This window comes from Actinia tenebrosa, unplaced genomic scaffold (assembly GCF_029948245.1).
Source record: "Actinia tenebrosa isolate PJP-AT-01 unplaced genomic scaffold, QUT_ActTen_1.0 PGA_scaffold12__29_contigs__length_12842862, whole genome shotgun sequence".
Classification (NCBI taxonomy): domain Eukaryota; kingdom Metazoa; phylum Cnidaria; class Anthozoa; order Actiniaria; family Actiniidae; genus Actinia; species Actinia tenebrosa.
In genome coordinates this window covers 467,886-490,658 of record NW_028292572.1, presented here as the reverse complement: position 1 = coordinate 490,658, position 22,773 = coordinate 467,886, and the positions used below count along the sequence as shown (strand labels likewise).

The following is a 22,773-nucleotide window of genomic DNA, read 5'->3' as shown; positions in this document are numbered from 1 at the left end:
ATGAAGAAAAGAAAATTTCGTTTTGGACTCAATATTCAAGTTCATTCCAATACAACACCATACAAAATTACAGGTCCGCATAACCAGCCTCGATCGTATGCTTCGGGTAAAAAATTCTTTGAAAGTGGCTTTCAAATCGTGACCGATTCTCGACGCTCAGGATGAGAGCCTTGTTGTTTTTAGGATTTTTCTGTTTTATCTTCGTATGTGATGTTTTATCTGACAGTGCTGAATCTCTAGAAAAAGGTAAAATTGAATGAATGCTCTATGAACTTTCAAATTTCTATCGATACCCTGAAACGATTTCTGGGCTGATCAAAGTCAGAACACAGCTAACTCACGGATTGAATTGGAGTTTGGCGTGTTAGATTTTCGGGGGGGAAAAACCCGGAGAACCCTTATAAAACCCTGGGACAAAACACAGATATTCTACTAATACATGATACGAAAGAGTAATTGAATAATTAGATTTGAGAAAGCTGTTTAAACTGAAAATTATGAACGACTTGTATAGGATGGGGAACGGAAGTAAAATGGGTTAAACTTGAAAAAGCAAGAAAGACAGCAATAAAAAGGTAAGAAATGATTTAATTTCGAAAAACGAAATAACTCAGTATGAAGGGTTATAAACCAAAGCTTTCCAAGCAACACATAAAAAAGTATTTTATACCTTAAAAGGTAGATTTACAATATACTTAAATTCCATTATTGACTCGCTTCGAGCTTTGCGATAAATGAAATATTTGCTTAGATTTACACTACACTAAGTTTCAAATAAACGCTAAATTGTGATTACATGAAAACTAAATCTTTCAAGATAATAGTAAAAAGATTACACATTTGTTATTTATATTTTGCAAATAATTTTTTAAGAAGATATAATTAAGATAAATGTCGAAAGAATTGATTATATCTCAGTCATATTTAATCATGAAAGATATTTGTGCTAATCGTTTGGAACAGAATTGATCTTCTTAAATTTGTTTTCCAATTGCAAAATACAGTCGATAAAATGTATTTTTATTATTTCCATAAACTCCATGCATTTCAGGATAAAATTGAAGTACTATTTGGAAATAGTACAAAGTAGTTTGTTCGCTCTCACTTCCTTGCCAGGGTTTTTCTCCTGGTTTTCTAGTTTTCCTCACTACGAGAAAATTATTCGAAACTCTTAATCAATTTAGCGTAAGCAATCAATCAAGTGAGCAATCACTCGATGGGTTATCGACGTGAAATAGATTGTTTTTCAGTCATTTTTAACTCGTGGATATGTGAAGCATAGAAACGAGTTATTGTTCTTTCCATCTTATAATAAATACGCAGATTTATTTGTGTCACTATTAAGTTTGATTAGAAATATATTCAAGAGAAGAAAAGTCGTATATATATAGCTATATATAGCGGAAATTCATTTAAATCTAGCGTATCACATGTTGTTAATATCTAATGAGCAGCTAATAAAGAAGCGAGCATTAAGTCTTTGTTGACGTCTTTGAATAACAACAATACCGACACCATGATCATATGTTGGACTATCAAGAACAGTTCGCCTGCTGTTACGTCCACACAGGTAACCCACTCCATATCCGGGCGTTCTTATCCCGCGAGGAAATTCAGCTCCAAAACCCTTCAAATTTCCTGATCAAAGTCAGGGCACAGCTTACTCACATATCGAATTAGAATTTATCGTGTTAGGTTTTGGAGGGAGGGAAAATTAAACCAGAAACTGATACAGATAAAAAAGTTCCTCGCCTCAAAGCCTAAAAATAGACCTAATTAATAAACTTTATTCATTGTGAAGCCGAGCTAGGTTTTGGCAGTTTCCTTTTCGTAGCTTTTTTAATTAAGAGCTAAGACATTCTACGGAATGACAACAAACCAAAGAGCGAAAAAGCTAGAATTAGAGGAGTTTCCTAGGTAATTCGAGACGCGACACATTTTCTGGTACTTTTTAACAATCTTAGTTAATAAATATTTGACTGACAAAAGCAAAAACGTAGATGTCTCGAAGTTGCAAATGACCCAGTTCTAAAAACAACTTTGTTTGAAAACTACAAAAATACAGATGACCATCATCAATAGGTTGCTATCAATAGACATTACTTCTGTGTAAACTTTTAATGGTTTATAGAATATTGGAGGTTGTCTTGATCTCTTGTTTTCTGGTTTCATGTCGTAGAAATAGTCAAATACAATAGTTTAGGACGTTATTTACATGTTTTGACTTAACATCCACTAGTTGCCCCTCAGTCAACCGCTTGCTCCTCACTGAGTCAACTCCAAAAAAAGTCACGTGATTGATAGCAAGCAATAGGCCGGTGTCAAAAGCGAGGAACTAAATCCCCATATTTATACGCTTCTGCAAGACTAATTAACCTGAAATAACAAAAATAAAAAATAAAAATTTTCAATTCCCTTTGTTCCACGAACCAAAGGAGGTTCATGATTTAGTCTAGTAGTTCTTATATATCTTAATAAGCTATTATATGAAGCAAAAACATATTCTATTTTGATTTTTGATTTTTAATTTTTAATTTCTTATTTCTTCAGCGGCAAACCTGTTTTCGTAATGATAACAAAAAGTTGGTGTGGAGCTTGTAAAGGTAAAAATGAAGACTTAACCGTTAAGCCAATCACAGCACGCCTTATATATTAGCTATGTCGGTAATAAATTCAATATATAACGCATTTTCCTATTTTGACAATTTTTCTAGCCCTGAGACCCAAATTCGTTGTATCCAAGAGCATCACTCAGCTTAGCAAGAAGTTTTTGATGGTTCATTTGGAGGTAAGTTGATTAAAAGCGATTTAGTGGCTTATACACTAAAGCAGAAACCTGGAAAAAAAAGAAATGGCAAAATAGATGTTGATGACCAGTGTTGGTGAGAATAGATAAAATTAACTGAGTAAATATTTTGAATTAAAGGGATAGATTTTTCTTTATTATATTGATCTTATTTAGTTAATAGTAATTTTTGTTTGTTTGTTTGGTGTTGATGTTGTTTGGTGTTGATGTTGTTTTGTTGTTGTTGTTTTGTTGTTGTTGTGTTGTTGTTGTTGTTGTGTTGTGTTGTGTTGTGTTGTTTGGTTTGGTTTGGTTTGGTTTGGTTTGGTTTGGTTTGGTTTGGTTTGGTTTGGTTTGGTTTGGTTTGGTTTGGTTTGGTTTCGAGTTTTTTGCGGTCACTTTTTTTAAAATGTATATCCCCAAGATTCATTTTGATCACTCGGTGTATTTGAACTCAATGTTTCATTTTAGAGAGTTTGGAAGAAAATATAAAGTTTAGGAAATAAATAACCTAAAACAAATTGAGGTTTTCACAGTTCGAGTGTAACTTTTTTAATTCTCCTAGTCTTTCTCTTTCTCTCCTATTATTTTTCATTCTTTTTTGCATCCTTTACTAATTCTTTTTTCTCTCTCTCTCCACTCCTATGTTCAGAAAAAAATCCACGATGTATTATTTTACTCATATATCTAAAAAATATTTTTTATTAATTGCCTTGATTTGTTAGGATGATGATGAACCCGAGGGAGATGAGTTCAGAGTTGATGGACGGTATATTCCAAGAATATATTTCCTTGGTTAGTAGAACTTTTTATTATTATTATTATTATTCAAAAAAAGATTCTGAGATAAACAAATTGCAGAAATGGAAGGTCTTAGAGCCGTTCTAATGTCTCCATTGTTCTCGACCTCTCCTTGCATCTTTTCGAAAGTCAAAATGGCGCTTTGCGGGCAAATTATCACGTGATTTTTACTGACAGGTAAAATAAATTCGAATTTCTCTTATTGAATGAATAAAACCTTTTGCCTGATTAATAATGTCATATTCAAATTCTTTTCCAAAATGCTCTTTTTTCCTTTTGAAACATGCCTTCCATTTCAAGATACGAAGCATTTTAATGTTTGTTTGCCAGTCAGCAGGGCCTTCCCCAACGAGGGACCTTTGGCTAAATCGATTCGTTACCAGAGTGATATATCAATACGTGCTGTTTGAATCGATACTTATTCAAACGTCTTAGTTTTGATTCTTAGTAAAAACTTGAACGCAAAATGCCATAATGGAAAAAGAAACTATGTAAAAAAGAGAAGAAAAAGACAAACACTTTCAGGCTTCCTGTGGTCCTACTCAAGTAGCTGCAAACAATATCTAGCGTGGGCTACCTTTGTCCTACGACAGTTTAAAAGTTTTAACATAATTCAGCATCAACTCCCGGCCTTGGGGTCTCTATAGTTTAGTTTTTCTACTTAACCTGATTTACTTGTCTTGCAGGCACTGATGGAAAAGTCATGAAAGATGTTTTCAACTCAAAAGGAGCTTATGCCAAGAACAGCAAATATTACTATGGAAAAATCTCTCAAAGTAGGTCGCACTGAGGACTGTATATAAAAGGGGAGGGTTGAAAAGGGACATATCCTAGTTTCCCCATGGTGAGTCACTCCACGTGGCCACAATAATCACAATATTATCAAAAAATTCCACAATTCTTCTCTCCTAAAAAATTCACCTCCCCCTCCCCTCCCCCTCCAATAATTTAGAAGGACAAAGGACCAACCCCCCCATTCCCCATTTTTTGCTCGACCTAAATTAAGATATTGTTAGTTTTCCAAAGTTCTAGAAAATGAATTAAAACCATTTCCATAATCAACCAAATTCCATGTATTTCTAGTTGTCGACAGCATGAAAACTGTCCTCAAGAAATTCAACATTCCGTTTGATGACGTCGAAGAAGATGAAGATACAACTAATAAATTAGCAAGAGGTTGGTGTTAAACTCACTTTATCCGGGTAATGAAATCTGTGGTGTTCAAAAGCAGCGGTATGCATCGAATGCGAAAACTTCGAATGCGAAACTGGTGTAAATCATCTGTACATTGACATATCGATTATTAAAAAATCTATTTGTGGTTAGGTTTTGGAGATAATATCAACTGGGTGTCTTATAAACAAGGACTAGAGGAGGCCAAAGAGAGGTAAATATCTGTATCATTTTTACTTTATAAATATTTCTCTTGTCAAAAAAAAAAAAATCTAAAGTTTCCATTCCAATTGCATTATATGGAAGAAGAGCCACTTTGCGGAAATACCACTGCTCGCTTCTTAAACAATAATTTAATTTTGATTTTTGTTTGATCGACTCAAATAAAAAAAATCACTGGTGTCAAGCTAGTTGCGAAACAGGCGACTCTAGAAAACCTTTCAAAATTAGTTGTATTAATTGTTTATTAATTATGTATTTTTAATTAGCAACAAGAAACTTATGCTCATTATCCACAAGAGTTGGTGCGGTGCATGTAAAGGTAAGAGAACAGTTTCATGGTATACTATTGGGCAAACTTTGATTTGTCTCGAGGATAAAATTGCAAAGCCAGGCAAATTGTAATTAGCCTTGCAAGATCTAACAGCATGTTACAGATATCTAACCAGCTGAGTAGCGGTGAATTTTGTTTCAGCCGATCACAATGCGTCTGCGTTTAGAGGTTTTGTCGCCGGCCGAGGCTACTTTTATCCAACTTTTGCGAATTTTTTCTGTTTTCTTTTGATTTAAATATAATATACTGGCCTTACAAGAAGCAGAAATATGGAAAGGAAGACTTTCGCTTTACCGTTATGTTTGCTGTATTCAGTTAAGTCCCTGATTAGTTCAGTTGGAAGGGAATGCAAGTGTATTTAAGTAAAATTTTTCGCTCGCGCCCAAGCCAAAACCAGCTGCGTCAGAAAAGTTCACTGAATTGACCAAGGAGTTTGTGATGGTGAATGTAGAACATGATTACTGGGCAACCTTAAATTTATCTCTCGACAAAATTGCAATGCCAGGCATGCGCAGTTTGCAATTAGCTAGCCCTGCAATATTTACCAGCACATTATAAATTTCAAAAGGTAATTATTTATGCAGAATTCTTTGTTTTTAAGCTCTCAAGCCAAAACTAGCTGAGTCAGAAAAGTTCGCTGATCTGAGCAAGAAGTTTGTGTTGGTGAATGTAGAAGATGATGAAGAGCCATCTGGTAGTCAATTCGTGGTTGATGGAGAATACGTACCAAGGATTTTCTTTATGGGTAAAAGCATCTAACATACAATTGCTTATTGTCAATCAAGTGACTCTTGGGAGTTGACTAGGCGAAATTAATATTCAACTAGGTGACAAAAGAAACAGCAACTGCTAAGTCAAAAAATGTCAAAATATGTTCTTCTTAAAGCTTCAATCTTACTTTTTCTACTTTCTGAAAACACAAAAAAATATACACATACAACCTGGAAGAACCTCCAAGCTTATACATTTTAATTGCTCCCAGTCAAAACACAGATATTGCCGGAAGTAAGGTCTATTGATAATAAGGAATGGCGAAACTTACTACATTATCCATTGTTTAGTTAGACTATATTATTCTATGAAACCATACGGCACAGAAGACTGCCTCCTTACGTCCTTACGGATCTGACGATAACCGTCAAAACCAATGATCACTGCGCGTAAGGTCATTGCTCTTTCATTAAAAACTCTTAGACAAGGCAATGTCGAAGAATTGAGAATTGCTGGGTTTTCTGACATTTGTTACGATATTTTGCTTTATTGCTCTAATTTAAACTACAAACAACCGGACTCCACCAATAACAGTATCAATATAGAAGATGATACAAGGTATAGACTTTTGTAACGTATTCTGGGTTTCCTTGCATATGCCCTGCGTTTGCATAAATGATTCCTTTGGTCCCTTCTCTAAGCTACTGCTATTTTAAAAGCTAGTTCTTCACATGTATCTTTCTGTTTCTTCTCGTTTCCTCTATTTCAAGATCCTGAAGGCAGAGTTATTGAATCAATTTGGAACGAAGGCACCAAGTATCCTCATACGAAGTACTACTACTCCACCGCCGAGCAACGTAAGATTTAAGTTTTTTTTCTTTTCATTTACATTTTTCTGTGAAGAGCATTAGGAATGGATGTAAAATGAGTGCCCTGTTGCTCAGGCCTAATTAGCCTTAATGTGTAGAATGTTCGCTTTTGCCAGCGAACGTCCGTGGAATTTCAACGTTTTTGTTGAAATTGTGTACTCTTAACTCTTTACCATTAATATTAGTGAATATTCTGCGCTGAGTATTAATGGGTTATTGATTTACTAAAGAATGTCAATATAACCTATCCAGTCTAAGGATCTCATGCTTCTCTTTATTGTTTCTAAGTTGTTAGATCCATGGAAAGGGCTTTAGGGGAAGAAGAAAAGAAAATTGAACAAAAAGGTAAGTTTATGGAAACGCGTTACCTTGTCTAGGGTGGGTCTTGAATGTCGGTTACGGGGGATGGGAGGGGGATTAATTGGATTCGAACTCATCGGGCTCCATAGGCAGGACAACTCGGAAGGAAAAAATGGTCACAGGATATATAAGTCCTAAGTCCTATGGCAAGTCCTTAAAAATCATTGATAAATACTATTCCTAATTTTGAGGGCATTTCAAAATACTGAGGGAAGTTCCACACGACCAGCTCAAAAGGCTAGAGCCTGGGGAAGGAAAGAGGAGTGGTCAGAGGAAATAGTCGCCTGGAAAAATTTTAAATAAGCGCAAAATCTTCATGAAGATTTTAAATAGTATATTGAAACTCTTATTTCGTTTTGCGTCTCATTTCCCGTGGAATTAGCATGTGTTTGATCAAACGTCAAGTCTGGCATGATTTTCATCCTTATTATGATTTATCGTTTTTACAGAAGAGACAAAATCAGAAGACAAGAAAGAAGAAAAGAAACCATGGTGGATGCCTAAAGAAGAAACCGAAGTACAAGACTTATCAAACGGTAAGAAAGATCTTTTAAAAAGAATAACCATTTTTCCGGGAATTTGTGTTTGGACAGTATAACAATGTTAGGAAAGTACTCAATCTTTTTATGGTTGTCTTGGCGCCTCAGAACTTGGTTACTAGGTTCAGTGGCACCTTTAATCTGGATGCAATTTTCTTCTATACAACTGTTTTCCCTTTCTCCTTACCCAAATTCTTCCTGTATCTTCTAAATTTTAAAGTTTTTGTAGTCCAAAATTTATATACTTACATATGTATTGTTCTTCCTGAAGGTTTTGGAAACCACATCCAATGGCACACGTATGAAGAAGGTCTCAAACTGGCCAAAAAAGAGTAAGAGTTTTTCAATTCATTTTCCGTGCCTTCCACCGCTTTTTTTTTTTTTTTTTTCTTTCTTTCTTTCTTTTTTTTTTTTTTTTTCTTTTTGTTTTTGTTTGAAGATGGAAGTCCAAGGCTAAGGAATTTTCATCTCAACTTACCATCTGGATTTTTTGGTTAAGGAATAAAGTTATAACAGCTAACCAATCAAAAAAGACTAGTGCTATTATTAGCGCGAAATTGAAACCGGCGGGATTCCTGTGAGGAAACGAGAAGAGGTCTTGTGAAGCCGATCGCACCAGCTAATTTCCGCCAATGAATACCCATTTATTGTGTTTGATTCTTCCTTTCTTTTAGCAATAAGGTGATGGTTCTTCTCATACACAAGTCAGCATGTTCCTCTTGTCAAAGTGAGTACAAATCTTTAAAATCAAGCCAGAATGACCGCTTAACACTGTTATTTATTTATTATTTATTTATTTATTTATTTATTTATTCATTCATTCATTCATTCATTTATTTGTTTGTTTGTTTGTTTGTTTGTTTGTTTGTTTGGTTGTTTGTTTGTTTGTTTGTTTGTTTGTTTGTTTGTTTGTTTGTTTGTTTGTTTGTTTGTTTGTTTGTTTATTTATTTATTGGTGTATATTTTTTTCAGACTTGAAGTCTCGTTTCGCAAGTAACAAAGACTTGGGCGAGATGAGCAAGAAGTTTGTGATGGTTAATTTGAAGGGTGGTACTGAACCTGAGGGCAAGGAGTTCAGTCCTGATGGGGCCTACGTACCAAGAATTCTTTTCCTTGGTAAGAGCACGCTATTTTGGTTTATTAAATGGATGGTTGGTGTGTTGATTGTTGAATTGTTGGGTTTTGGGAATTGTTGATTCGTTGACTGGTTTCTGAATGGTTAGTTAGTTAATTGATTGGTTGCAATTGATTGACTGGTTTCCGGTTTGTTGGTTTACTAATAACATCCAATGTCATACTCTGTTGTCTTTAAATTTTACTTTTCAATGGCGCTTTTCCTGTTTTTCATGAACTACAAAATTATAATGCAAACCATTAATTGAATACCTTCGGTATCTTAGATCCACAAGGCAAAGTCATGAAGGACATTTGGAACGAAGAAACAAACTATAATCACGTAAAGTACTATTACCAAGATGGAGATGAATGTGAGTACAATTCTTGGGGTTCAACCGCATGACTCCAAGTCCCTTGAGAGATAAATAACGACGAAACAGCCGCCATATCATTTGATCTAAAAAGAGAAACTAATAAGGAATGCTTTGTTATCGCCAACCAACACGGTAGATATGACGTAACATGCACAAGAATATGCACGAGTCAATGTCCTTGCAAATGGAACCTATTTCTATCTCTATTTCGAAACCCTTGGGAATAAGTTTCTATGTTTGGGTCCATCGACTACTTGCATACAAAGAATGAGACTCATGGAAAAAGTTTTCACGTTAGAATGACAAGAATGTTGAGCGTTAGTTATTGTTTTCAGTGATGATCGCCATGGAAAGAGTCTTGAAGAAGTTCAGGAAACCTGCAAAGGACTATGGTAAGCTGCTCTTTGAATATCATGTTTCTTTTTATCAGTTTCCATTCGTTCATCTTGCATCTTTCTTCGTGAATCATTATCCTTCAATCGTTTTTCTCATGTCGTGTTGATTTGTTCGTCAGCCATGTTTTACATGTTTTGCGCAATGCTAAGAAGTCAAAGGCACGGACGATGTGTGTTACATCACTTCTGTGGTCGTTGAATCTATCCTCGGTACCCACATTGCTTATGATTCAAGTTGCTTATTAGCTTTCCCTGTTTAGTTGGTCTTTATAGATTTTCTGTTGTTTTTTTTGTTTTTTTGTTTTTGTTTTTGTTTTGTTTTGTTTTGTTGTTTTTTTTTTGCAACAAAATTGAACCGCTGACTTTGATTTTCTACTTTGATGATGGAATTAGGATCATTTGTATGTTCAGTTAGCTGCAAAGCTGTTACGTTTTACCCTTAAAGAGGGAGCTTGACCGTCTCAGTAGGTTTATAGTGATGCAGTTTCACGATGTGTATTCATTTGCTAAACTATTTTCACATCTAAGGATTTGGCACTGCCTACGACTGGGTGCACATTGATCATGCTTTTGAAGTAGCAGCAGACCAGTAAGTACATTGGTCTCATATTTATAAAATAATTTAGCTATATGCGCAGGCGCTCTAAATTTTGAGCGTTCATACTAAAAATGAATATTATATTAATACTAGCAATATATACCTATTTCGAAGATCGTTGTCGCACCAAGAGCCTCAAGTAACAAGCCAAGGCTCCAGAGAACGTCGGTACTTTTAATTATAATTGATTTATTCATGGTTCATGCAAGTGGCTATAGCTATCCACTAATTATCATCTCAAGCAGCCTTGGAGCAATTTGGGAATAAATGAAAATACACCATGAATAAACTAATTACAGCTGAAAGTACCGGCGTTCTCTGCGGTCTTAGCTTGTTGCTTGAGGCTTTTGGTGCGACAACGATTTCTGAAATAGGTGTACATTGTCATAGAACACATCAGTGGTAAAGTCCCTATCATTTCAGCTCTTCACCTTAAGAATAAAAGCTAAGCTTTCATTATACCATACTACCATCATACCACCTTACATTGCCCCTTTACTTTTCCTTCCATAAAAGTTTATATAGAAATGGCTGTATTGCAATGCTAATGTTTGAATTTTTCAATACTATATCTTTGGGTCTATTTTAGGGAGGCTCTCATCGTGTTAGTCTTACATAAATCTTGGTGCTCTGCTTGCAAAGGTAATAAAACGGTTTTTGTTTTCGAATAAGTATCAAGAATTCCAACAATAAACCATGTCATCCAGTAACAGTCATGTGATTACTTCCTGCAAATGGCCTATCATGACGCAATAGAACAATTTCTCAGTAGAATTAACATCATGTTATTAATTTGCATCGCATTTGATACAGCATTCAAAAAAAAGTTTGCAAAGTCAGAGTTGCTTGTCCAACACAGCGAAAATTTCGTAATGGTCAACGTCCAGGTGAGTTAGTTTACCTTTCCTTTGTGACGGAATATTTATGTTTATTCATTTTCTTTGCTTAAAAATATTTATCTATATTCTCTCCGAACTTTTTAAAATCATTTTTTCTCCTGCTTTTGTACATTTTTATTCAGATCAAAAGCGAATTTAGCGACCTTTAATTTTTATTTCTATATTTCTATTTTTTAATCCTAATTTTTTCATTCGCTTTTTTATTTATCTCTTTTAATCGTTTTCATTTTAACCTCTTTTTATCGTTCTCAAAAGGACGATGATTCTAAATTAGACAAAGAGTTCGACGTTGATGGTGCATACGTACCAAGAATTCATTTCATTGGTAAGTCAATTTTTTTCATTACTCTTGATATTACGGTCACGCCTTTCTAATAAGGGCACCAAAAAGACTTGCCACTTATGCCCACATTATGGACGTGTCTGTATTATAGAGGTCTGTTTATTAGTGTGCCAAGAATGAGTTTTATTGGTAGACCACAATCCAGTTTATTAACATTTACTATTTATAGTCAAACCTTCCTAATACGGTCACCAAGATGGCGCTGATGCCCGTATTAGAGAGGTGTCCATATCAGATGATTAAAGTCTTTGAATCTAATTATCAGTTTCAAATGGTGAGTCAAATATTGACCACCATGTGCTGTCAGCCATTAGAAAGAATGCTATTGAAAACTGAGAAATTCAGCTGATGAACGAGACATGCCTTCTTACAGAGAATACTGTAGAGTCAGTGTGGATAAAAAGGATGCCAGTTGCGCGTATGACGTCACATAAATTAAAAATCGCTGCTCATAGCAATGGCGGACGAGCTTTTAACAATTTAAGAATTCAGACGGGGAAAGCCTCTTTTTCGAGCCAATTATTGTTTATTGATGAACATTATAACCTATTTAAGCATATACAAAATCGGGGATTTTTTTGCGTCATTAATATTTTTGTAAGACTAGCACTTTAACAATATTATTTATAGTAAATATATATAACCTCTCTTATAAGGATAGCAAAAACGACATGCCACTTGTGACCGTATTAGAGAGGTGTTCGTATTAAACAGACCTGTTGATATAAGAATGAGTGTAGCCAGGAAAAAAGGATGTGTCCATCAATTATGGATTAATATTACATCTCTTTTCTTTATTAATATTTTCCAGATCCTTATACAAAGAAAGTATTGAAAGACATTTATAATGAAGATCCATCCTACGATGAATATAAATACGCTTATGGAGAGGTCAAACAACGTATGTAACTCACATTCGTCTTAACCTAACTTCCTAAAGAACACTTTACCAATGTTGCTTATGGTATTTTTAGTTGTTGCGGCAATGAGAAAAGCATCCAAGATTGAGGTGAAAAAGCCAGCCGCAACCGATAGAGGTAAATACTCATTGACAATAGTTATAAACACTTTATCCATCATCTATATAATGGTAAAAAGGGCGGATCCAGGGGGGGGCAAAGGGGGGGCTGAAGCCCCCCTTCAGCAGAAAAAAATGGATCCGCCCTTGGGTCATTGAACTGAGTAGAGCGCAATTTGGTCTGAAATCAACTGACGAATGATTACAAAATTGCACGACCGCATAGCTAGCGGGAATGCAATTCGTTAATCATACTTTTGATTTCAGACCAAAATTATACGACACAAAGTTCAATTACCACTTAATTATATCCATTTTGAAATCTCCTGCAATAATAACACATTTTGAAATTAAACTTCATTAAAATTTATTCAAAAAAACCGTCTTTCACCTAAAACATTTCCTTAAATTTTCTTCTACTTTTTTTCACTTTTCTTTTCTGGTATTTGATTGGTTAATTTTTTTCTGTAATTTCATTGGCCCTTCAAAAAAACGAATTTAAAACTAAAAATGGTGCAATTCGTGATTGAATTGCACTGCTGAGAGCCAATGAGACTGCATAAATCATCAGTGATTTTAAAATGGATGTAATTAATTCTGTTATAATAAAATAATAGAAATATTTTATTAAAATATTTTTTAAATAAAACTTTTAACCAAATTTTAAAGTTGCACAAAATTTTATTTTATTTACAGGATTTGGCTCACATATCACATGGGTGCCGATGAAAGATGCCCTAGCTAAAGCCAAAGAAACGTAGGTTTAAATTCTTCTATTATTGTTAGCTATTATGTCACATGATAGTCAATATAAATAATCATAAATGTTATTTTACCACAAATGTCAATTTTGTCGCCTTCTGATTGGTCGAGAGCAGTGGTAAATGAGAGTACATACCAATAAATTACGTCAACAAATTGCGAAACGCTAGCGTTTTTCTTTTAAAGAAATTGTGTACTAGTAAAACACAAATGTCTGATGGTTAAGCGTGGTATGTCCTCTCATTTACCACAATATAAAGTCAACAATTGGTCAAAATTTGTTATGTACTTAAAGCCGTAATCCATTTACTTGGACATCCCATTCTTAAACGTTGTACCTCTTCTCAGTACCATTCAGTTCCTACTATGTATATCAATTTTTCTTTTCTTTTTCTGTTTCTTTTCTTTTTTTCCCCTTTTATTGTTTAGACCTGCCCTCTATATTATCGACACCTCTATATTACTGACAATTTTTCTTGCCCTTCGAGGTCCGTATTATAGAGGTTCCATTGTATTCATTCACTCGGTCTTTTTCAACTTTTTTCATCTCCTCGGTAGCATTTCAGTACAATTTCAGTTTAGTGTGTATCAATCAATACCTTTTTTCTTGTTTTCTTTAGGACGAAACCAATTATACTCATTCTGCACAACTCTTGGTGCCAACACAGTCAAGGTATAAAATAAATAAATAAATAAATAACACAATTGATACCCTATCTCTTACACTTGAAATTGAACAATTTGCCGTCACGAAATGCATTTCAGGTTTTGGTGAAAGTCCATCGTGTATCCCTAACTTGTTTATTGAGCGCTTCTTAATGAAATGCCAAACGCTTTTACTTAACTTTGATTAATTTTCCTATAATTTGCTTGAGTAATTTTAGCTAAAAGACATGTATCTCAGGCTGTAGTGTATACACCAATTAAATAAAGGTTGTCCGGTTAAATCATCGAAAAGGTTAAATCATCGAAGTTAATGCTGAAGGGGATTCTGGGTAGTCGATATCCTGAGCATTTGGAGAGTGTTTCCTACATAGACATATTTTTGAAGACTGACAAACTACTTTGCTCGATAACTTGAATCAATTTTTGAGAACTGCACAACTGCAACATGCATTAACTGTTTACCCAGAACACCGCTCGACCTTAGCTTCGATCCATTAACCGTTTGACCTTGACAAAATTTTTTTTCAATTTGTGTCTATTAAAATCTTTTACTGACATACTTTGTTTTAACCATTTGATTAAGCTCTCAAGGCCAAAGTTGCTAAGTCTAAGCAGATTGGTGAATTAAGCAAGGACTTTATTATGGTCAATCTTCAGGTAGGCTCCCTTTCATGTTTCTGAATGAAAACTTGTTCTAACCAAGTCATGGAAGACTCCTCTTGTATCGTTGTCATTTTAAGTGTCTATGATGTTTAACACCTATGCAAATACGTAAACGTCCTTCCTCTAATTCAAGAGGTGTAGAGACTAGCTAACCATCAAAATAAATAGACCTCGAGAGTCTAACTAATTAGGTAAATAATGATTGCATAAAAAAACCCTCATGCTTCTTGAGTGTGCTGCACGCGCGATTGCAATTTTTCTTATTGAACCTGGATCGCGATCACCACAGAGGAGTATAATGAATAATGAATAATAAATAATGTATGATGTATAATGAATCAAATCTTTTTTGCAGGATGACGAGATCCCAAAAAATAAATATGACATTGACGGTACATATGTCCCAAGAATTCTGTTTCTTGGTAAGTTTTGTCTTAGAGATATTTACTAGTCTGTTCCTTTCCAAGTTGTTGCTACTCAAAACAATCGAAATAACAGACCTCTTATCCTTGGGAGTAATGTTTTTTCCAGATAGGCGGGTCATTTCCTTGACTATCATTTCTTCGTTTAACGGTTGTGTATGAGAATAAACTTGAATATGAATACAAGTCAAACAGAATCCCATTCCCAAAACAAATATATTTTGTTTTTTTATGGAAAACATTTAAGTCATATTAATCGGAAGTGAAATGATCAACTTAATCGTGTTGGCACAGATTTGGCATATTATCTGGTAAATGATAAAACCATGTCGAAATCGTATCCTTTTTTTATTTATTACCGGTAAACAAAGAAATAAAGCTCAAGGGAATGACTTGTGATCTGAAATGGTAAAGCATTGCGCACAATAGCTTTTGTGTAAAAACCTCTCTAATACTTCCACTGTTTATTTGCAACTTACTCATTATCCTTGTTGCCGAATTAGATCACAAAGGAGAGGTCCAGAAACACATCAAAAACAAGAACACTCCTGTCGATGATGCTGAGTATTTTTATGAAGATGCTGATGACAGTAAGTATATTCAACAACAAATTTGGATCGAAGTTTTCTAATATAACGTAATAAGTGTTGCAAGGGTGGCAAGGATTACAAAAGGAGATTTAAAAAAAGGATGTAAGAGAGGTATTTGTCTTTTCGTCGCCTCTTTGAAAGTACGTGTTATGGTAAGAGTTTAAATTTTGTGAAGTCGTTTCTCGTTTATTTTAATAACAATCTTGAAAGAGCGAGATTGCAATCCATGACAGAGTTGCGATATGCACCAAGGTACTCACTGGCCTTTAATTACTTTATGATTTACCAAAATATTAACTAAAATTCAACTGTTCTCTTCTCCTAGTTATCAAAGCTATGAAAAAGATGTCGCCCAAGCATGAATCAGACAGAGGTACACAAATCATGAGCATTGTTTGAAAACTACAGTCTAGCCATTCAAAGGGCGCGTCGTAACCATATATACGAGAACCTTAGCACGACGTGGTTGCTTGGTACCGCAAATCTTAAAATGCGTTGTCCGTCAAACTTTCGAAATTTAGCAAGGCGCCATAACGAAGTCGTTGCTAGAAGATTCGCCAAATTAAATTTCATTTAAACCTAGTGTTTCTCCGTGTTTACTGCTGTTTCTGGACCTGATCACTAGCGGTTAACAGTAAACCTGACGCTAAAAGATGATGTACATTCACATTTTCGGCATATATTACATTATATCACATATCGACATTTATTATTTATCATATTTGGGAGAAAACCTTTGATTTTTATTAATTTTTTTTTTTTTTTTTTTTGACAAAGGATTTGGAAAAAATATTGATTGGGTCACCATGGATGACGGCCTGGTTGAAGCAAAGAGAAGGTAACATTTAAAGCCTATATAATAAGTTTATCGATCGGAGCTCAAGATTAAGTGAACTAATGTTAAACTATGGGACAGCTACTTTAAAGATAGTTTGGTGAAGGTTTTTTGCAAGTTGCACTTTGCATGTTGCATGTTGCAAGTTGCTTCTTGCATTGGCAAGCTTGAAATGTATCGTAACCATAGGTAGATTTTATCAGCACAGAAGAAAAAATACCAGAAAAACCTGTCAACAGCAATTTAGGGAAACTGAATATTGTTTCAAACTTTGGCTGATTAGATTGTATTCAGATCGCCTGCAGTCCAGTTCGGGGTTTGTTTGGAGCATGCAACGATCAACACGCAACAAAACCTTCGCCAACCTTTATTCAAAAAGTTGCATTTGAACCATCACTCTATTACGGACACCAAATGACTGGATCCAAGTATCCGCATGAAAAACGTATGAAAAACGTGCTTGGTTCATTAATTTTGTTAAAGAAACAACATTACGTAAAGATTGGTATTTTGTGCCATGAGCTACGTTACATATTTATACGTGTTTTTATTTATATATTTTGTCAGCAAGAAACCCGTTATGGTGATTATCCACAAGCCATGGTGCGGAGCATGCAAAGGTATGTAGTTTTTGCTGTGAAAAGAGCGGGTCCATAAAGTCAAACAGCCAATAAATCAGCGCGCGTACTATTGATTTTTAACTGGAAAAAATTATATGAATAAGCATATTATAAGAACGGCATGTACTTTAAAATACAAAGCATCTTTCGGCTGAGAGGTAATATTTTCACCATCTATGAGTCAAATCATTAGAAGTATTTCTTTATTTTTTAGCTCTCAAGCCACACATTGCAAATTCCACCGAGATACAGAAACTGAGCAAAAATTTCGTAATGGTGAATATAGAGGTGAGTTAAAACTATAAAATTTGAAAGAAATCACATTTTAAAAATTGTGCTTAAAAACATAATCATTATGTTGCGTAAAAAAAGGAGGAATGGATGGTTTTCACAGCCGCCAGGTTGTATATATTCGAGAAAAAAAATGTCATTTGTTTCTTTGTTATGCCATCCAACATGGCCGCCGTGTCTTTTGTTATTTCATTCTCTTGGGAATGATTGAAAACCAGCAATACTTCGTTAATGTTTGCTTATTTTGTCGTATTTGTTGTTTTTCTTGTGTTATTTGTTTGTTGCAATGTCTATCTATCTAGCTATTCATGTTGTGCATCGAAATACTTAGTCACACTTGTGCTAGTACAACCTGTGAGTACTTAACATGTTTTTCATAATGCTATTACCATAGGATGACGAAGAACCAAAAGACTCAATGTTCGACGTAGATGGGAAATACTTTCCGCGTGTGTACTTCTTAGGTAATCACTCATATGACACAACACAAACTGCTCAATCAGGGGCGCATCCAGGAGTGGTGAAGAGTGGCTAGCCACCCATTTTGTTCAGATGTCTTAGTATTATCTTTAGTAGCCACTTCACTTTTCCTAATATCCTTACCAAGTTATCCCACCTTCTAAAATTCCTGGATCCGCCATTGCTAGTATAATTTTATCAATTCTTACAATCTCACATTTGTTTTTCCAAACGCTTATAGAAACTTTTGTCATTAATTTACTAGATTCTAATGGAAAAGTTTTAAAAGATATACATAACACTGAGCTGAGGTTCCTGAAGTTTAAGTATGCATATGGAGATGCAGAAACGGGTATGCTTTATTCATTATTTGTTTTGCGGCCCATTTTAGTCTGAATGTTATTCCCTTGAGAAATTATGGAGCAAATATATGTGAATACTCCAGTCTTCGAGTTCTCTGTTGCTCAGGGTTAGCCTCGAGTTTGTGCAGAATATTTGTCTTCCAGTAAAGGCCGTGGAATTTCAAAGCCTTGTTGTGTATTGTTGAAGTTATGCCGAGATTGTTCACTTTACCCACAGGGGGCAGAAGGGAGCACTTATCTTTCATTGTCATATTATTTACCGCTGTACATAATATGAGTAAGCTTGAGCCCCTCAGATACCGCACGCTGCAATGCGTGCGCTGTATCTTAGACCTAACGGTTGTTTGACGGCCATATTACTCCAAGCAACTGGAACCGAGAATAAAATTCCGTTGTCATTCAAATTGCCACTCATAAGACGTTAACCAGTCTCTAAATAGCTCCTAAGATAACATCGTAATGTCATTATTTTATGTCGTGTTCTCTAGTTATTGAATCGATGAAGAAAGTTCTAAATAACATTGAACCAGAGAAAACTACTGTGTCGTCTTCATCAGAATCATCTACCAAAACAGTTCAAACGGAGTCAAAAACAACTTCAGAACCAGCATCAAAATCGTCCGTTGACCATGGTAAGATTTATCAAACTCACTTATCTTTAAATTTGGGAATGCTGCATAATGGCGTCGTTTGACTCCCACACCAGAATCCCTTGCACACTTGCTTTTGTTCAGTTAATTAGCACCAACCAGCTAATCTGAATTAGTGACGTGAAAATGACGTCACTGCAAAACTGAGGTGCCATGAAGGTTGTGAAAATTGGCCAGCGAAAAATAAAAACCTGTCTACCATCTTTATAAAAATATATAACTCATTTATTGTGTTACTGTTATCAGCCTCTTATTACCATCGTTTTTGTTTTCATTTAGCGTCCTGGAATCCTTAATTTCAGGAGGAAATGTGACACCCCAGTTTTGCAAATTTCTTCGGCTCTGATTAGCAATCATTTCCCCTCAGATTAGCTGGATTTGTCTTAATATTCTGAAGAAGAATTACAAATTTGAATAAGAAAGAAATTTTGCGAAGTATCTTGGTAGTGGTAGTCAAATGACGTCATAATGCAAAAAATTGGCAAAAACAGCTTAACTTCACTCAATTAAGGTCAATAAAGCAAAGAGTGGGTAGCTGTGCGCATGTCTAACTTCTGTTTAGGGTCAGTTAGGTTTTCAAAACTCATCCCACATGGACTAATGGAAACAAAAGAGGTTAGTCCTTGATGAAACAGCACATGTTTTACTAATCATAGCAAGTGGTTAATCATCTACGGTCTAGGGGCCGACTAACCTCTCCCTTAGGCTTCGGCCGAGCTTCCTGATTAGTCACTGGATAGCGGTGTCGGGGGCGAAATCTCTGGCATAGCCGTAAATGCTTCGCGCTGCCATACTGCGCTTCAGCACTGGTTCTGGAGGTATGGTCCTAAAATATATTAAACTAAAAGTAAAAAAAAATCCGAAAAATCTTCTTCAAGAGTTTTTGTCATTTAACGCGTCCACTTTGCAGTCTTCATAAGAGAAATGGAAATTCAAACAAAATTTCAAATTAATCATAAATCTTCGGTAAAATGGGCAGCATTCCATCATGGCTACCAACTGCAAATCACACCAAAATTCTTTTTTCTTTGTGAATTTAAATTTTATGCTTGCTTTTTTGAATATTTGCATATACAGGACTTGGAAATGGCATCGACTGGGTTTCTTTGGACGAGGGATACATAGAGGCAAGAAAAAGGTCGGTATAATAAAACTGATGAGTATATCTCAAGATGCGTCCTAATTAGCCATTCCAAGGTTGAAGAAAAGACTGGGTCGAGTTGGTATTGCAGAGGACATATTTCCAAGACGGCTTTTATATAACCTTAAAACGACCAAATGCAGTGCAATGCCAACTCTACCCAGTCTTTTCTTCAAAGATTTAAAAAAAAGATTCTTACTCTCTAGGCACGTGGTCTGTAACGAGGACGAATTAGATCTATCTGACATTTAAACTCGGCGAGTTAGCACGTTGCTTGCCTTTGTAGCAGGCTTTTCCTTCGTCCTCTTACTGTAGAAAGGAATATTGATTATAATATTAATGTTGACTTACTCTTCATTTCTCGTAGCTGGAAGCCAATGATGTTGATTATTCACAAAAGCTGGTGCAATGCATGTCAGGGTAAGAGCAAGTCCAGGAACTTTTAAGCAATTTCTTGACACGAACACGTAGAAAATCTTCTTAGGATAAATGCTCTACTGAGCATCAAGATCATAGTCGGCTATAAAAGGTCTTACAAAGGGGGTTCCATGGAACTCCGCCACTGACTCACAAAATGGCGGTGCCCACGCATCGCACACCACCCTTGGTTATACGTGCTTTTGAAGTAGGAAGCTGAAGAGACGTAGCACCATTCCCCGATAAGATAAATACTATCGTTATTACTGACTTATTATTTGTGTTTTGAAGCTTTTAGACCAAAGTTCGCCGCATCCGAACAAATCAAGAAACTCAGCAAACAATTTGTGATGGTCAACGTCGAAGTAAGTATTGTCTGATGTAAATAAAATTAAAAACAGCCGACATGCTGAAATATGCTGATGGCTTCTAATAAGCCATTCTGAGGTTTAAAGTACATACAGTCAATGTCATTAACGTTGTCCACCGAAAAAATACATTTACACATTTACACATTTAGAAATTTACACATTCAGACTAAAAGAAATATCACGTGTTTCATTATGTGTTCTTTGCCTCGTGTGCGTCAGCCTAAACTTTAAATGTAAAATTCAACTCGTGAATCGAAAATCCAGAATGCCCCGACCATTTAGTGAGGATCTAAGATGGAGAATGGTATTTCAGCGTTTGTTCTATGTCAGAACGTTCGAGGAAACACGTGATATTTCTTTTAGTCTAAATGTCTAAATGTGTAAATGAGTAAATGTGTAAATGACATTGACTGTATTTTCAAGATCGCCTCTATTTTGTCCCCTAAAACAGTCCCAAAATGCACTGCAAATTCAACTCGACCAATTCTTCTACTCAACTTCGGAATGGTTTATAATAGCTAAACAGCTGTCCATGATTATCTCTATTATAAGATAATAGCCTGTTGCACATGCTTGTGACGTCATGGGCCCTAACTGTTGTATAGTATTTGTATATAGAAATGTGTTATCATTAAGCTTTTTTCAACAGGATGATTTTGATCACACCGATAAACGTTTTGACATCGATGGATCATACATACCAAGAATCTTTTTCCTGAGTAAGTCCAAATAATTATGAATCATAAGGAATCTTAATTAGCGATCATCTCTCCTCACCAAATAATATGTGCGGCTGCCTTTTTGGTTGAGGATGACATGGCTCAACCAACATGGCTGTGACGTCATTACATTACATGTAGCAAGTAATAATAATCCGCAAACATACTACCAAGAATACAAGTCATATGTCAATGAATATTTGTCAACTAACATGATTTGATTTCTTCGCCATACCGAAAATGACGTCTACTGAAAGCAGCCAATCAATCGTCCTTTCTGGCTAAAGGCCTCGCCCAACTTTTGCAGTCCTCGAAATTTTTTCCTCGTCCAATTATTATTTAATTGGACAGCATGGAGACCTATTACATATAATGTTTCATGTTTACTATGAATATTTGTAGATCCTCTTGGTGAAGTAATGAAGGACATCTGGCATACAGAAAGTATTTACAAAGAGAACAAATATTATTTCTACGACGTTCCGCCAAGTATGTTGTCATGACGACTTTGCTTTCTTTACCTCTATAGTTTTTAGTTATACCAAAACATCTTAAACGCTTTATTAATATGTTCTCTTGCAACAACTCCTTTTCCTTCTCCTTCTATTACAGCTACTACTACTACTACTACTACTACTACTACTACTACTACTACTACTACTACTACTACTACTACTTCTACTACTACTACTACTTCTACTACTTCTTCTACTACTACTACTGCTACTGCTGCTGCTGCTGCTGCTGCTATTTCTATTACTACTACAAAAACTACCACTATAAATAATAATGAAGCCTAATTCTTTAAATTCTTTTCTTTAGTTATCAGCGCCATGCACAAGGCAATGGAGAACGTACAAACTATGAAACAAATTGACATCAGAGATGAACTCTAGTTGGTGGACCTTATCCTTTGGTTAATATGGAGCAGCCTAGTAGAATTCTTAAATAGAAGCCAAAAAAAAGTATTCCATATCAAATATAAAAATAAATCCTATAGATTAGTGATATTCGAATAAAACTTGCAGTACGAAAAATTATCAATGTACGTCAAAGTAATTTAACCCATTACAAAAATACGATTCACGTTAATATGATAAACAATAGTTAGTATTATTTTAGAAGATCTTTTGGCATGTAATAATAGCTTGAGAAATTACTATCTTGTACTTTGCCGTTTTTAGCAAGTTTTTAAATTAAATTAGAAAAATCTTAAATTAGAATATTTCTTAATTTGAGTAAATTTTAAATTAAATAAGTGACCTAAAAAA

General features: G+C 35.1%; 1 protein-coding gene across 1 annotated transcript; it reads left to right on the top strand.

The window, feature by feature from the left end:
- The first annotated feature begins 118 nt into the window (after positions 1-118).
- LOC116303522 (uncharacterized) lies at positions 119-22,773 on the top strand. Its single transcript, XM_031713078.2, has 42 exons — positions 119-246; positions 515-575; positions 2,551-2,603; positions 2,715-2,788; positions 3,511-3,580; positions 4,273-4,362; positions 4,670-4,762; positions 4,913-4,973; positions 5,248-5,300; positions 5,914-6,057; positions 6,794-6,880; positions 7,181-7,237; positions 7,702-7,788; positions 8,063-8,123; positions 8,466-8,518; positions 8,764-8,907; positions 9,192-9,278; positions 9,617-9,673; positions 10,205-10,265; positions 10,864-10,916; positions 11,088-11,161; positions 11,429-11,498; positions 12,328-12,417; positions 12,491-12,553; positions 13,231-13,291; positions 13,917-13,969; positions 14,546-14,619; positions 14,981-15,047; positions 15,551-15,637; positions 15,963-16,010; positions 16,415-16,475; positions 17,040-17,092; positions 17,307-17,380; positions 17,778-17,847; positions 18,108-18,194; positions 18,693-18,836; positions 19,932-19,992; positions 20,363-20,415; positions 20,704-20,777; positions 21,433-21,502; positions 21,905-21,991; positions 22,325-22,773. Exons 1-42 carry the CDS (start codon positions 162-164, stop codon positions 22,396-22,398), a joined length of 3,126 nt encoding a protein of 1,041 aa, XP_031568938.2. The 5' UTR covers positions 119-161; the 3' UTR covers positions 22,399-22,773.